Here is a 16,616-nt window from a genome sequence, read left to right as displayed (position 1 = left end):
GCTAGTTTTTGAACAAAGTTATATTCGTTGTCTTTGACAATGAAATACTTGGGAGTTTATATATTTTATAATCTCTCAAGAATAAAAATGTTGGATTACACTGTGTGAATGTATTGTTTCATTAGGACAGACTTTATGGGAGCTAGAATAATAACTTTCTGGATTATTATTTTACAATTAATAAGTCAGTATCAAATGGAAAACAAAACAATAATTACAACTAAGATAGAAGGATAATATAGATTACACTAGGTGGTGCTGTAATCCTAATTGGAGTTTTGCAATTTGCAGTAATTGCAATGAGGAACATACTGAGTTTTTTTGAACATAAGAGAAAGCTCTTGGCTATATGAAGCAGAACTGGCTTCAAATAAAATATGTGCTTGATATCCTAATTTATTTAGTATATCAAAAAGAGTTTTGTAAAATTATAAATTGGAGAAAAAGCAGTACCATTTAATAATACTGATAATAATATTGATAAAAAGTGATAGTAAGCCTTATTACTACTATTAGTATTAGTATGTGTTAACTTGTTTCTTCTTTACTATGCTCATTACCTAAAGTAATTTTTTTTTATTATTGTAATTATTTAAAAAGCAGCCACAATTCAATAATGCATAATTTCTATAAACTTCTGAAAACCTCTTCTATAAACCTCTTCTATAAACTGAAAACTTCTATAAACCTCTTCCATAAACAATACTTGTGTAGTCTAATGTATACGACATTTTCAGGAAAGTAAAATAACACCTAATTTTAACAGTTGGAATAGCCCCCCAAATAACCTGAATAAGACCAAGATAATTTTATTAGATCTATCAATAATAGATTAACGATCCAGTTAATATGATAATTATAACTAAATGGAACCTTTATGATGCCATTCTGCCCACCAAATTCTGAGAAGATACATTATAATCCGCACATTATGTAGGACCTTAAAGACTGTTGGATATTGTTACGCTAAATGACACATTTATTTTTCAGCGGTCCCATTTTCAGTAGAAGAGCTCTGGTGGCACAGTGGTTAAAGTACAGCATTGCAGGCTAACTCTACCCACTAGAGTTTGATCCTGGCAGGTTTGAGGTCGACTCAATCTTCTATCCTTCTGAGGTCAGTAAAATGAGGACCTAGATTGTTGGGGGCAATATGCTGACTCTGGGTGTTTTTCATGGTTAAGTACTGGCTTTAGCACTAGATTGTACTCCTGGCAACTGATGTAATGATTACAGAGCAGTAGTAATGTGTGCCTGTCTTCCAAAGTCAGTTGTGTTATTAGCATTTAATCATGTGTAATAGAATTGTTGTTATCTGAATGAGATGCTACCAACTAACAGCACACTGAGAGCATGTAAATGCAGTTGTTAAAGTGTAGAATAGGAGGGAGAGGATTCCACTGTCCACTCTCACCCATAAAAGCTTACTGGATGAATTTCAAGAGTCACTTTCCCTCAGCCCAGCCTGCTTCACTGGATTGGTATTGTAAAGAAAAATAAGAGGAGTATATGGTACATTAACTAGATCTATAAATTAAAGGACGGCTATAGAACTTAGATGTTTCCTATTCACTTCAGATTTTATTCATTCAGTCAATCAATATTTAGGCAGATGTTTCAAAATGTTATTAGACCTAGCACCGTCTATTGTAAGAAACAGCTGAAAATCTTGTTTGTGCGCTTTTGGATTTTTTGACATATTGGAATGTCACTGAGTGTATTTCAGAGAAGAAAGAAAACTTCCATTTCAAATGAAAATTAGTTTCATGTTGCATTTTTCAGGCACTTATTCTAACTAAAGTATGGAGGAGGGAAATGAAAATTTTAAGCAATAATGTTTACAAGTTCAAAGTTACATTAGTTCAACTGCTTTGGCATATGCCACGTTTGCCTGTAAAGCCAGACATTTTGTTATTTCAGCAGGCGTTAAACATATAAATAAATTTCCACTGGGTTGGCATTTCCTTTTTTACTTCCTTGTTGCAGACAGATTGTTCCTTAACACTCTCTGGGGACTCCGAGGTTTCTCAGAATGACTAAAATGTTCAGAGGATTAGGATTCTCATGCCATTTTTACAAAAAATAAAAAATAAAAATCCAGCAAAGGATAGATTACAACACAACTTTGTGGTCAAGTGCATTCTCAGGTATAGGAAAGGCAGAGGTGGAATACATTTTAATTCTCTTTGGACTAACTTGTGAATTAATGAAAACAAGGAATAGCTGCTACTGCTGCTTTCCTGAAAAATTTCAAGTATACCACCAGACATGAGTCTCTTGGGAAAGATATATCCTAGTCAAAGATCTTTGTGGGAAACACTAACATTAAGAAAACAAGAACAGTGCTAGAGCTGCTTTATAAAGCTCTCAGTCTTAAATACAATGCCTTGAGCCCGATTTTCTACAGAAATTATCATTTAGCAATCTCTTTTTTCTGTTCTTTTCATTCCATACAATATTATATATGTACATCTATACTTTCTGCTCAGTTTTCATTGTTATGTAATTTTCAGCAGCTGAGAATATGATCAGCAATTGTTTTTCTTTTGCTATTTTGTATGTGAAACTACATATGTTTTTTCATACCAATTCCATTTACTATAGATTAGGGCAGACAACTTGGTGATTTCCAGATGATGTAAACTCCAATTTCCATAACCTATAAGCAATGTGGCTATAGATATGGTTACAGGTTATGACAGATATAGTTGATAATATTTTGAGGGGGCCAAGTTGCCATCCTTCTCAAGACCAAGTGATAACTATCTGGAATCCCAAGTATTGCTTTTATTTTTACTTAATTTGCTGCTCAACTCCCAAATTACTCTAGATGGCTTACAACTAAGAATCAAGACATATAAAACCAGATGAAATATACAATGGACAAAAAAACCAAAACCTAAGTATTCAGAACAAGATTAAAATAAACCAAGGGAATAGAAAAAAAAACCCAAGCAAAAAGAAGATTCCACAATCATCCTCTTGGCCTGAATAATTAGGTCTTCAATAGTTCCTGAGCAACATTAATAGTGGAAGCCACACAAATCTGTGAGGGGAGATCATGCAAAAGTAGGTCTTCAGGACCCTACCTAGGCCCTATAAGATGACATTCGATAATTAATGGGACCAGGAGTATGCCCATCCTGCTGGTTCATACTAGTCAAAAAAAATCTACTGGCGAGAGACAGTCCTTGTTGCAGCTATCAACAGTTTTCTGCACTGTTAGTTTTGAACTGGTATGCACAGTGGTATGGTAGGAATTTTGGGATTAAGTTCAAGATAGTTCCATAAAATGGCTGAAATTTGAAGCCACAAAAATGAAGTTAATGAAAAACCAAACTAGAGATAAAACTCTCTATAGCATCTTTATTCTGCTGGGATGCTTCTGTACACTCATTTTGGCTTTCTCAGGTAAGTGCATATGTTTTCAAGTAACGCACTCAGATGCTACAACTATTTGCTAAGAATGCTTTTCGTTTCTGGATGACAGTGGAATTTTGATTATTTCTTACCCAGGAGCCTGGCTGGTACCAAAGAAAGTTTCTTTTAGGCACATTGATGCTGAAAAGTGCCATTTTAGAATAATCAAGCTACATACCAAAGAACACCCAATTTATGGACATTATATGTATTATGGACATTAGAACAGGAAGTCATAATTTAACATTGTATTTCTGCAGAAAGAGAAGACGAGTGCAAAATTACCATTTCAGTTTCTTCTGTTTTCAAAAATAACAATTCAGTTCAATTCTGGGCAATGAGGGTCATATTAAACATTGCGCTGTTCCTTATTACTTTTTTTTTCAAATCAGAAATAAAGTTTTAATATGGATTTGAAGAAAGCAATGAGTGAGAAAAAGTGAAAAGAGGGACTTCTTAACAATTTGCCCCTCTTTGGTATTCTTTTTTTTTATAATTCATCTCCAGCTGCTCTTGTAAACTGGAGAAAGATAAATATATTTATGTGGTTTGAGTTTGTAGGTAGGAAAGCAACCAGCAAGCTTTTGAATAGAACAAAACCAGCAAGGCACTGGTTAAGCCACCAGTTTTCAAGAGTCTGCAGCTTAGAACTGCTATTCAATTATAAAACAAATAATGATATTTGTCTAATAAAGTGGATACATTTACCGTAGCATTAATCAGATACTGTAATAACAAACAATAGAATTAACTGTAATACAATAGCTCCTGGCAGCTCTCAACTCAATTATATATAAAATTTCTAACACATAAAAGTTTGTTTTAAGTTTTGTGATAATATTCACAGGATAGTTCGGAACTTTTTTGGGGTCAATAATTAGAGGGTTTTTTGTTACCTGTCAATTTAGAAATACGCTAGGTTACAAAGTTAAAAGCTGACTATTTGTTTACTAAGGAAAGCTGAAATTAATATTGTAAAACTGAGCTCTGAGTATATTGGCTTTACTAAAGTAAATAAACACACAGCTAGATTGAAATTTATACGTATATTAGGCCAAAGCAACCAGAACAGTTACCATCTTTCCTTAAGAAAAAATACTAGTAGAAACATTTTTGAATGCAGCCTGCAAAAGGTTAATTGATTAACCTTCTTAAAAAAGCTATCCTCTGCCATAGCCGAATCTCTAAGCATAATCTTTGAAAAATCCTTCAGGACCAGCTCCTTGCCAAAACTATGGTCACAAGCCACAGTCATCCCCATCTTCAAAAAGGGAGATCCCAGCCTAGTTGAAAATTACAGACCAATTTCTTTATGCTGCATCACCTGTAAAGTCATGGAATCGATTATTAACTATTATTCCTCCACTTAGAGACAATCAACCTACTCTCTAATAAACAATTTGGTTTTAGAAAAAAACTATCCTGTAATCTGCAACTCTTACACTGCAAAAACATAGAGACTACACAACTTGATCAGGACAAAGCAATAGACTTAATTGACATAGACTTCTGTAAATTCTAAAATCTTATGGTGTCTCTGGATACCTACATAACTGGATAGAAGCATTCCTGTCAAACAGGCAACAAATGGTCAAAATTGGGAGTGTCCTATCAAACTCTGTACCTGTCAACAGTGGTGTCCCCAAGGCAGTGTTCCAGGACCAGCTCTCTTCATACTCTACATAAATGACCTCTGTGATCATATTAAGAGCAACTGTGTTCTCTTTGCAGATGATGTAAAGCCATTCAACACCACGACAATACTGCTACCCTTCAAAAAGACCTCAACTATGTATCAGAATGGTCAAACAAATGGCAACTTCAAATCTCAACAAATAAATGCTCTGTCTTACATATTGGCAAAAAAAAATATCAGAAAATAAAATACAAGCTGAATAGTCAAGACTTTGTTGATGATCCAAACACTGTCAAGGACCTTGGAGTACTCATCTCTAATGAGCACACTGTAACTACATAGTCAAAAAGGTGTTAAGAGTTGTTAACCTAATCCTGCATAGCTTTTTCTCTGGTAATATCACACTACTAATTAGAGCATACAAAACATTTGCTAGACCAGTACTTGAATACAGCTCATCATTCTGGAACCCACATTACGTATCTGATATTAACACTGTTGAGAAAGTCCAGAAATATTTCATAAGAAGAGTTCTCCACTTCTCTACTCATTGCAGAATATCTTATGCCACCAGACTTGAAATTCTAGACCTAGAAAACCTTGAATTACGCCGTCTTCGGTCTGATCTAACTATAATATATAAAATCATACATTGCAATGTCCTACCTGTCAAGGAATACTTCAGCTTCAACCATAACAATACAAGAGCAAACAATAGATACAAACTTAAGGTTAATCGCACCAAACTTAATGGCAAGAAATACGACTTCAGCAACAGAGTGGTCAATGTCTGGAATACTCTACTTGACTATGTGGTTTCTTCCCCAAACCCCCAAAACTTTAACCTTAGACTGTCTACTATTGACCTCACCCCATTCCTAAGAGGTCTGTAGAGGGCGTGCATAATCGCACCAACGTGCCTACCGTCCCTGTCCTATTGTTTCTTTTTATTTTTCTTATAAGTATCCATTTCATGTATTGATAACTATGTTTATACTTATACCTGTTATCTCTTAATTGCTTGACAAAATAAAATAAATAAATACAAATAAAATAAATTGTACAAATATATACATTGTTGAAAGAACTGCATAAAATGCATCTGTATCTTGACTTGAACCAGTTCTTCCAAAACCTGTGGACAAAATCAACTTCTGGTATTTGTATGTTTCAGCAAGTAGAATTTGCTCTGTACTTTACTTTTTCTGTTTGGTGTAATATAGAGAACACTGAGATTGATGTAGAAAAGCTAGGATTCTCCATGACCTGATATAAACATTATATTCTCTATGAACAGATAAAGTAGCAGATTAAATCATTTTAGATATGCTGCTTACTTGCCATGTTTTTCACAATGAGCAGAACATCCAGAAATATGCAGAACCACTAAACAACTTTTCTTAGCCAATCTTAATTGATCTTCCTGCTTCCTGTTCCTGCTTTAGGGAAGAAATAGTCATCCAGGATTGGAATTTATGGTGCTTGAAGATTTCTCTAGAAAAATGGAGGCTAGACATCATTTGGATAATTACCAATTGCTCTGAATCACAATCAGATAACTGGTGATTTTCCTTCTGACATAATAATTGTTATTGCTGTATTCAAATACTTTGAATTAGTCATATACTTGGGGTCCAGTGCTGATACTTGCACAGAAATGTGGTATTTGCATTTGTACAGGTGGGGAGGAAAAAAAAAGCATATGGAAAATAATTGGAAATAAAAGAATAGGAGTAAAAATATTTTCATCATGAAAATGAGTTGGAACTGAGGCGTGAAAAGTATTTCAAATGCAAAGAAAAGGGAGGTCTAGTGCATAACCACCCTTCTATTCAAAAGATATTATGAGACAAATAAGTTGTGCTTGACTAATAGTATATACACAGTGTTTTCCACTTTGAAAATATGTTGTAATTGTGGCGCAGAAATAGGACTAATGGTCAGAACTGTCAAGCACTAGCTGAAGAGACACTGTTTATAGCAGTGTTTCTGAAAAGTGGAAACTTGAAGATGTGTGGACTTAACTTCAGCTGGGGAATTCTGAATTGTGAGTCAAAATTCACACATCTTAAAGTTTCCAGGTTCAAAAACACTGGCCTAGAGTATACAAAAGATACTGCTTTCTTTCTAAGACAAGAGGTACTATTTTTGTCTTAAATCAAAGTGCTATGACTATTATTTTGACCTCCTTCCAAAAATCTTTTCAGTTGCTCCTTTTAATTTGTCTCTGACAATAACCAGCCCCACCATTCCAATTTTAAGTACAGCAATAGTTGAATTCATGTCAAAAATTATGTGGTGAATAGCGGAAGAGATCTGGAGACCTTGTTTAGTATTGTTTTGACACTCAGCCTTTTTTATTACTCTGATCTTGGAATTCCGCTCTACAACCCGCATACATCGATCTCAGCACTTAAACCAAGCACACTTTAAGAATGTATGATGCCTTATCATATGAGAAAACATGCTTCTTCATATCTGAAGGCTTTCATTTTTTTTTTAAAGAAGAAAATGCATAAGCCAGTGGTCGAACCAGTCTTTTTAGAGTAACAATAACAAAAAAATAAAAACCAGTGAATTGTTTGCTGAAACTACAAAATGAACATGAAGTTGGCAGTTAATCTCAATATAGCATCTTAAAGAATGAGAAAATGAGGATATGATAATATCTGAATACCTGTACAGAATTTTTAATTAAAAGTCCATTTTGATCAGATTTACTGAGATTGGAACTTGGTTTTCTTAATTGATAGCAGCCAATCAAGCCATCAATGAGGGTTTATAATAGTAAGCATTCAGCTTTTATTAGTAATTCCCTCAAAGACACATTGAAACACCACACTAATTCCCTACTGCTGAGCATGGATAAGATTTAATGTCTTTTATATGAATATATAATAAGGCCTGACATACTTCGTTATGTTGGCTATTAGCTATACTTAAAAGAGCAGAGAAGGCCTGGTAAAAAATGTGCCATAAAAATGTGTATCTTTTGGAATCTTTGGTGGGAGGCTGTGATGTCCATACGGAAGAAACTGCGGCTTTTGTTTGAGGAGCCCCAGGTAGGCGGCACAATCACGGTAGAGCAGGCAGGACCCTGGACGCGGCCTGGCTGCCAAGCCCAAAAAAGTGCAACAAAGCAGGAGAGCCATGGGGAGCGAGTCCCAGGTGCTCGGGGACTCAGGCTGGAGGTCGGTGTGGTCTATGAGTGCCGATGCTGCCGGGTCGTATTAGGAGACTCTCTCCACATGTGCGTGCAGGAAGAGAAACTCTGGCTTTTTGTTTGCTTCAAGGTCACAAAAGATGTTGTTGTGGAAGACAATTTGATGGTCTGTGTTGAAAGAGACCTCATTGGTTGCACCTACAACACATTGTGTTGTCAGTCCTGTGAACTAGACATTGGCTTTATTCTCTATAGTTCAAAGTCACTGGCTTACCTGCCTGGCCTCTTCTGCCTTTTTAAGAACAACATCACATGTTACTTGCTACAAATTATCGCTACAATAGAAGCTTCAAAAGTAACCTGTCCTGTTGTGAGCCTAAAGGAACATGTATAAAAATTAAAAGAGAATCTTCTACAAGTTCATGTACTCATGGAATTGCTAATTAAGAAACTAGAAGAATTCAGTCAAAGGATTACATCCGAGAAGGAGATCTGTAAAGGAAGACTGTATGGACACACAAATAGAAAGTTGAACAGTTAACTTTTTAGAGTTGCCTATCTCAACTAATTGTTTTTATGTGTGTAATTGAAAATGTAAATTAATATTGCTTTAGACTGGCAAATTTTTCATACAAATTTGTTTTCTTTTCTATCATGCTCAAGGGCATATAGTGTTTGAGCATGAACAGCTATCCCAAATCATTTAACTCCTACATGTAAATATTTCTATATATTATCTAACCAAAATCTTTAAACATTGCATAACTATCATAAGATTGCATTGTGAACATATTGGAAACTAGATAGTCTACTTGAAAGAAATAAACATTTACTTTGTACATTCAAAAAATAAAAAATACAAAAAATGTATATCTTTTGTCATTTATGACCTTAGGGCAGCCGATGTGCAACATTCAAGAACTGATAAGGCTTTTTACCAAAAACTAATCCCTATCCTTGTAGACATCTTTAAGGTCCATGTTTCCATCTTTCCCATGTAGTTCTTCTATCATCATTGTAGCAATAAGGCTACAAATGCTATAAAATGTTGCTCATTTTACTGTCTTTGCAAGGTGCCCTTGAAGAATACCATGATTGTTTAAGCTGATTTCTATAGAATGCAAAAGATTCTATAGAACAGGACACAGAATTGTGCTTTTTAAAAAACCGTTTCAAAATATGCACTGGTCATAATTTGTTGTTACTGGTCTGCAACTTTTGTGATTAGAGCAGTTTTCATGAAATGAATTCTTCCATGTGGCATAATTACAGCTTTGGCTTTCTCATAATTAAAATATGGGTTGAATCTTGTGCATAACCTCAAATGAAAACAGAATGTTGGGCCTTGGTTGTTTCCTTAACCTACGTGTTTTATTAAATGATTACTGCTTTATGTCATATAAAAACTGAGAAGAAAGAAGTGAGATTATACAACCAAATTACTTTTGTCTAGTCTGCTCCATTTGGTTTTGGTTGATAAGCTGAAAATTGGTGTATGACTTCATATAAGGCAAGCTATCGGTGAGCTAAACATACATTAATGGATATGAGATTTAATTGTACACCTGTTAAAAAGCACACCATCCAATCAGGGACTTGCAGCTTTTAGACGGTGGGCAGGAGGAGGCGTTAGATAGAGATAACTAACATCCAAAATTACAATGAATTGGCCAAAATTTTACAAACCAAACTAAATTATCATGATTAAATAATTAGCAGTGAGATGACTTTGCTTAATAAAGAAATTAACAAGACCCTCAAGAGCAAGCTTCAAATACTGTAGCGTACATCAAAAACAGAAGATAGATTAAATTTGTTTTTTGTATGACTAAAACAAAATGGGATTTGAATTAAATCTTAAATATTTCCATTGATAAGAGCTGTTCATCATTAAAATATCTCTCAGGAAATTATGGTTTCTCGTCAATTAGCAAGGTTTGGGTGCTATGGTGGCACCTTATATTTTTAAGTATATTTGCCACAAATATATCTAGTTCAAGTATATTTATACTGCTATGTTCTCAGAGTCTTTCTTCAGTATTTTTTTTGTTATAACTGCCACATTTAGGACACACACACACCCAAGCCTCTTTTCCACCTTTAAAGTAGTGGTTAATGCACAAGACATCTGTATTCTTGGGTGCACAGAAAACAAAAAAGAGAGAAAAGATAGAAAGCGTACACAGAATAGGCTAAGTATGTAGTTAAGAAGTGTTGGAGTTGCATGCCATATTACAAATTGAGACTGCATCACATTTGTTATGATGGCACACTGTTAATTTGTAAAATGCTTCAGAAAGATTAAAGAAAAGATTAAAGAAAAATATGCTGTATTTATAAATGCATCAGCAAATTCAAGGTCATGATCTTTAACGTTAGTTTTCCCAACGTGCAATTAACCAAAGTACTAAAAGAAAATTCATTTTCTTTTGTTAAAACAGGATAAGTTTCATTGCATCTATATTTCTAAAATATCTTGAAAAATCTTGAAACAATAATGACAAAATATAAATCTAAACTTACTCTTAGTTATTTTCATTGATAAGTGAAGATCAGGTAGTTACATAACATTTGGCAGATACTTAGTTAAATTGAAGTCAATAGAAATAGCATGATTCAGAGAAAATGATATGAATTGTTCATAGAATCTGTATTATTGGTTTATTTTTAAGGACAGTTTTAAAACTTCATGATAATGTTAATATAGGTATTTAATATGTATACTGCATAAAATAATTCAAATATGGGCAGTATCTTTTTAAAATTCAATAACTGGTATGGATTGAGACTTAAGTCATGTCTTCTACAATTAAATTTCAAACATTACAGCAACAGCTGCACCAGAAGCAAAAGTATACAAATTGTGTAAAATTAAGGGCAAAACCTTAGAATGTCGTATGTTTTATGAGGGGTGCAAGTAGATTTAGAAGTTCTTGTTCATGGTACTAGCTGCTGCAAAAATTCATACATACATTACTCAGTTATGTGGAAATGGTAATTCAAAGATTATCTTTATATTCCAACGACTGGTGTACAAAACTGATATCGAACAGAAGACTAAACTATAGTGCAAAAGATTTAGAAATTATAATAGAAAAAAAGGTTATGTAACTAATTACTGAAGTACTCTGTTGCCAGAATTTAGGAAAAATGCACCCCTGTGACAGGCTTCTTTTTTTTGCTTTTTGTATAAAATTTTTATTAAAGAATTCTTTAATGTAATAAAAGCCCTGTAAAAAAATAAAAAGAAATAAAGAAAAAGAAAATAGAATCGGCAAAATAAAAGGAAAAGGAAGAAAAGGAAAAAATAAATATTGTAAAGAAGTGGCTTCTAATCTTCTTGACTGCTATTAAAATACATTTATATTTTCTCCTCTTTGTCTAAGGTAACATTTGTTACAGGGTTCTAGCTGTTCAGTTGTGCAGATTAGGAAAAAAAAAACCAAGGGAAAAATCTAGTTCACTGAACACTGAAGTGAAGGACATCTCTTCACTCCACACGATGATGAAAAAGCCTTTGAGAGCATTCCTAAAATTCAAGGCAAGCCAAATTTATCTATTTTATGAGTGGGAACCTATTTTCATTTAACTATATGACGATCATGTGCAATCTGATTGGCAGACAATTTTTAGCACAAACTGTTGCTGCACAACTGAAGAGTTCCCTGAGTAGGCCACGTTCTTTCTCTGTCTGAGTTCAGTCATATTGGTAATGTATCAGAAATGCAGACTTGTGCCACCATTTTTCTTATTTTAGTTATCACTCACTTTACTGCATAGGATATCTAAACAGGAATCTTAGAGAAGAACTTAGTGCTACATATTCACTTATAGTTTTTGGTTGCCACAATATAAAAAAGATTTTTTTTTGAGACTCTAGAAAGAGTGCAGGGAAGAGCAACAAAATCGATGAAGGTTTTGGAGGCTAAAACATATGAAGAACAGTTGTAGGTAATGGAAATGTCTAGTTCAGGGGTGTGAAATACAAGGGCCGCAGGGTTGTCCTGGAAAATGTAATGGGCCGGCCTGCGTCACTTTGCTCCAGTCTACCCTCATCGTTTCAGCCTGGTCTACCCAATGCAAACAAAGAGGGAAACATCGGGCCAGTGTGGCTTTGGCCCAGTCTATCCAGTGCGAAGAGGAAACATGTCAGCAGTTTGGGTGTGTGTGTGTGTCAAGCTGGCCACATCCACCCAGTTGGCCTTCTGAGGTCAACCACATCCTCAATGAAATTGAGTTTGACAGCCCTGGCCTAGTTTAATGAAAAGAAGGACTAGGAGTGATATACCAGTCTCCAAATATTTGAGGGGCTGCCTCAAAGTAGGGGGAAGGATCAACCTGTTTTCCAAAGCACCTGAAGGCAGAACAAAAAACAGTGGATGGAAACTAATCAAGGGCACAACCAACCTAGAACTAAGAACAACTTTCTTGACAGAACAATTAACCAATGGAATGGTTTGGCTCCAGAAGTTGTGGGTTTTCCATCACTGGAAGTTTTTAACCACTTGTCTGAAATGGTACATGATATCTGACTGAGCAGGGGCTGAACTAAAAGACCTCCAAGATTCCTTCCAACTCTGTTATTCTTTTACATCAATTATATTTAAACATGGTAACAAGACAGAATGCTGCATTTTCTCAAACAATATATAATACACTTCAATTTTATTTAAAACATGTTTTGCAAGATATAAAAATATTGATCACAGTGAAATTTAAAAATTGTTTCCGGTATAAAAAAAGGATTGCATACATTATCTTTAAAAGAAAATAAATTATGTAATCATTATCTTTTTTTAAAAAAAATCACAATGAAGAAAATTTAGTCTGCTTCATCACTGACAAATTATGATCTTCATAATGAAGAAAATCCCAGTTTTTTTTACAAAAATTACTTCCCATGTGTCTCAGAGTAAAAATGTGTCTGTTTCCAATAATGTTATAATGTCTCTTCTGCATTGTAAATCCACACGTTAGCAGTTTTTTTTAAAGTAGAAACAGGAAAAAATGTACATCAAATGACATTGTCTTTTCTAATTGATAAGTGGTAGTTTCCAGTATGTGGGTACACAGCGACAAACTTCTTCGCTATAATAGAATCCAGAATCGCAGCGTTTCTTTCGAACAGTACATGGTCGTCTGTAGCAACTGAGAGTAAACGGGAAAAAAAGGCATGTTGAAAAAAGGTATAATACAAGTTATACACATTTTAAAAATGGACAGAACTATTGAAAATAGTGAGTTGTAGATTTCAATTCATTTTGTTTTCAGGCATATGTTTTTATTTATTTTCTTTTGTACTGGGAATGCATATTGGCCTTTGCAATTTTGCATACAACCCAAAGTTATTTACTGTTTTAGCTCTGTATTAGTCATGGACATTGACACCCATTAGGTCACAATCACAATAATAGCCATGGGGGTGGGGTGGGGTTCAGTGATTTTCCTAGATCAGCCTTCTATTCTTCCTAAGAGGATGAGGAAACAGGGACAACACACTGATCTATAGCAAACTCATGCTCAGTGCCAGCATGGCACTGAACACGAGTGCTCTGCCGACTGTTGGATGGAGACATTGCTTTCATGTTTGCTTGTGCCTCTAGACTAGCCACTTCAGGGAACAGGACACAATATTCAGTGGATTTGTTATCTAGTTTGCAGATTCTCCCTTTTATTTCTCACAAGCAGAATACATTCCAAGGGCATTATTGCATCCCACAATTATTTATATCTGGAGCTGTTATTTTTATAGATACTTGATTTATATTTTGACTCTTTTTCCAAGGCAGTATGCAGGAGTTTCTCTTCATTTTTAAATTCACAGCAATCCTATAAATTAAGTTACTTGAAAGGACAGGACCTTTTCAAGGGCTGGATTCGCACAGAGGTTTAACCAAAGCAAGTAAAAGCATAGGACCTACATGCCAAAGTCAGATATTTTTTAATCTTGGTTAGTTTTTAATGGATAAGCACGTTATACAAATACAGAATATTTGGTCAGTATATGATTCAATGTACTGTGTAAATGTATTAATTCAGCAAATGTTAATATATATGGGAGGTAATTTATTAGTATTTATTAATGTTACACTTTCATTTAAGCATAAACCCTTAGTATTTTTTTACTCTCACTTATAAATGTTGAAAAATCAATCAAATCTTCCTGTATTAAACTGTACTGTAAGGTATTTCAGATAAAATGAAGGAATCCAATTTTAGCAATGTCCAAGTTGAACTCTATGAGAGGTATTTGAATTTTTTTGAAACAATACAGTATAAAATACTCTATATTAATAATTCAATCATTCATTTTTTTTAAAAAATTCCTCTTGCCGTGTTTGTTAAGTGACCATTCAAAGTTATAATGGCACTAAAAATGTGATATATGTCCAGTTGTTGCATTTACAACTTGCAGCATCCTATGGTCACATGATAAAAATTCAGGCACTTGGCAACAGGCATATTGCAGCATTCTGGAATCAGTCATGTGATCACCATTTGTAACCTCCCCAGATTGTTTTTGACAAGCAACGTTAATGGAGAAATTTGTATTCGCTTAATAATTGCCATGATTTTGTTTACAACCCTGGCAAAAGGCATAAAATTGGGCAGGAGTCACTTAACAACTATCTTGCTTAGGAATGGAAATTCTGGCTTCAGTTGTGATCATAAGTCAAGGACTACTTGTAGTAAGGTTGTAAGAAAGGAGCTGGATCACAGGTTGCTATGGTAGCTAAAAAAAACTCTGCTAACATTTCTTTCCCCAAGGAGCAGAGGATTCTGAGTGCTGACTCGTGCCACAGAAACATTATATGTATATGGGGACAAAAGCAGAGGCCACATATAAGTCACCATTTCTAATAACTGAGCAATATCAGAACTTTCAAAAATAATTATTAGTGTACCCCATTAATACTACCAATCCTAAATCATTATATCAGGTTATACAAAACAAATACTAATAAATATTGTTAAAATACATGTATACAGCGAATAATCATATTTATTTTCATTTTATGAGCTTTTATTTTCAGGATCTTATAGCCCAAATATTTCATTCTTAAAGAGAATGAGCTACCCTACCAATCTGAATTGTTTTATTTTCATGGAAATACCTAATTATAACATCTGGACAGAAGCCAATGCTACATATATATAGTTTGCTCACACAGATTTTTTTGTTTTATTAGAAGAACACTACATGTTCAAAGCTTATATATAGGGCAATCTGAAATGGAGATGAAAAGATAGTATTAATTTATAGTGTTATCATATACATTTATTAATTTTGGTCTAGAAAGTAATACGATATTTTACTAGCCAATAATTCATGCTTACAAGATAAATATTTTACATTGGTAGATAATTTTCTTCTAAAATGATTAGCATGATAATTTTGTAAGGCTGACTTTAAACCAAATTGACCTAACATAACCTGACACTGACAAAACCAAAAAGCCTCTGTTGTATAATGTAGACAAAGTTTAGTCTTTGGGTGTTTTAAACATTGGCAGTGAACCAAGAATGAAAAGTATATGCTTCAAGTTTCAACACAACTCTAGTTTAAATTCTTTTAATTTTGTTCTATTTTTATACAGCATAGTATTATAATGCTAATGGGCACGGCTCATAATGAATAACTCATTTATATCTTCCAGTTTGTAAATATTATTACTTTCATTCCGTGGTGGATAAAAAAAAAGTTGCTATTCTTCCTTTTGTTCCAAATTCATATCTGTATTTCCCTGTCTCATTAAACTTAATTCAGAATGCATCCTGTCAACAGAATTGGGATTTGACTCCAGTAACAAATACTATAACCCATATCTCAAGCAACAAAGATACTCCAGAAGGAAACCTTCTTTTCGGAATAAAAGATCCAGTGCAGATATGTTTGTCAAGTTCATTTCTTTTATCCTTCTCTCGAAGTTCAAACCACATGTTTTCCTTCTGGTTAATTAATTTTATTTGTTTACTTACATTGCAAAACATTATGATTTTTGACTATTTCATATTTGAAACATCACACTTTGATTTAAGACACTATTTCAAGTACAAAACACTTATTTTAACCTAGAAGCACTTATGAAATGATTTAAATATTATTTTTTGCATTCAAAACAACTGTTTTATACATATGAGATATTTTGTATCAAAAAGGGATCTTCACATTTCAAGTGGTTCCGATTCCATTAAGCTTCTACTTGTGCTTTAATTTTTACTGACAAATTTTAGAAGCACCACACAGTACTACGTGTTTCCATCTACCCCCTCCATTTTCTAAATTTTTAACATATTTTTGATGGGACAAATAATTGATAAATTATATGATGAATTTACAATACATTATTAATTTATGCAAGTTAGCAAATTCCTTTTAAATGGCATTTTAAATAT

General features: G+C 33.9%; 1 protein-coding gene, 1 long non-coding RNA gene and 1 pseudogene across 3 annotated transcripts in view; 2 read left to right on the top strand and 1 right to left on the bottom strand.

The window, feature by feature from the left end:
• Positions 1-989: 989 nt before the first annotated feature.
• Positions 990-5,292, top strand: LOC148125458 (uncharacterized). The gene is made up of 2 exons (XR_015744146.1): positions 990-1,117; positions 5,152-5,292. It is a non-coding gene; the product is annotated as an uncharacterized LOC148125458 (long non-coding RNA).
• A 2,520-nt stretch (positions 5,293-7,812) lies between these two features.
• LOC113435706 (protein Mis18-beta-like) lies at positions 7,813-8,979 on the top strand (annotated as a pseudogene).
• A 3,888-nt stretch (positions 8,980-12,867) lies between these two features.
• VEGFC (vascular endothelial growth factor C) overlaps positions 12,868-16,616 on the bottom strand; it is a 51,080-nt gene continuing 47,331 nt past the window's right edge. For both annotated transcript variants that reach the window (XM_026699674.2, XM_087936379.1), the window contains exon 7: positions 12,868-13,367. In XM_026699674.2, coding sequence (XP_026555459.1) covers positions 13,253-13,367 — 115 coding nt within the window. In that variant the 3' untranslated portion in view covers positions 12,868-13,252. The remainder of the gene's footprint in view (positions 13,368-16,616) is intronic.

This window comes from Pseudonaja textilis, chromosome 6 (assembly GCF_049901715.1).
Source record: "Pseudonaja textilis isolate UNSWEBS1 chromosome 6, rPseTex1.2, whole genome shotgun sequence".
Lineage (NCBI taxonomy): Eukaryota > Metazoa > Chordata > Lepidosauria > Squamata > Elapidae > Pseudonaja > Pseudonaja textilis.
The sequence above is the reverse complement of the archived record's forward strand: the minus strand, read 5'-3'. Positions and strand labels throughout refer to the sequence as shown.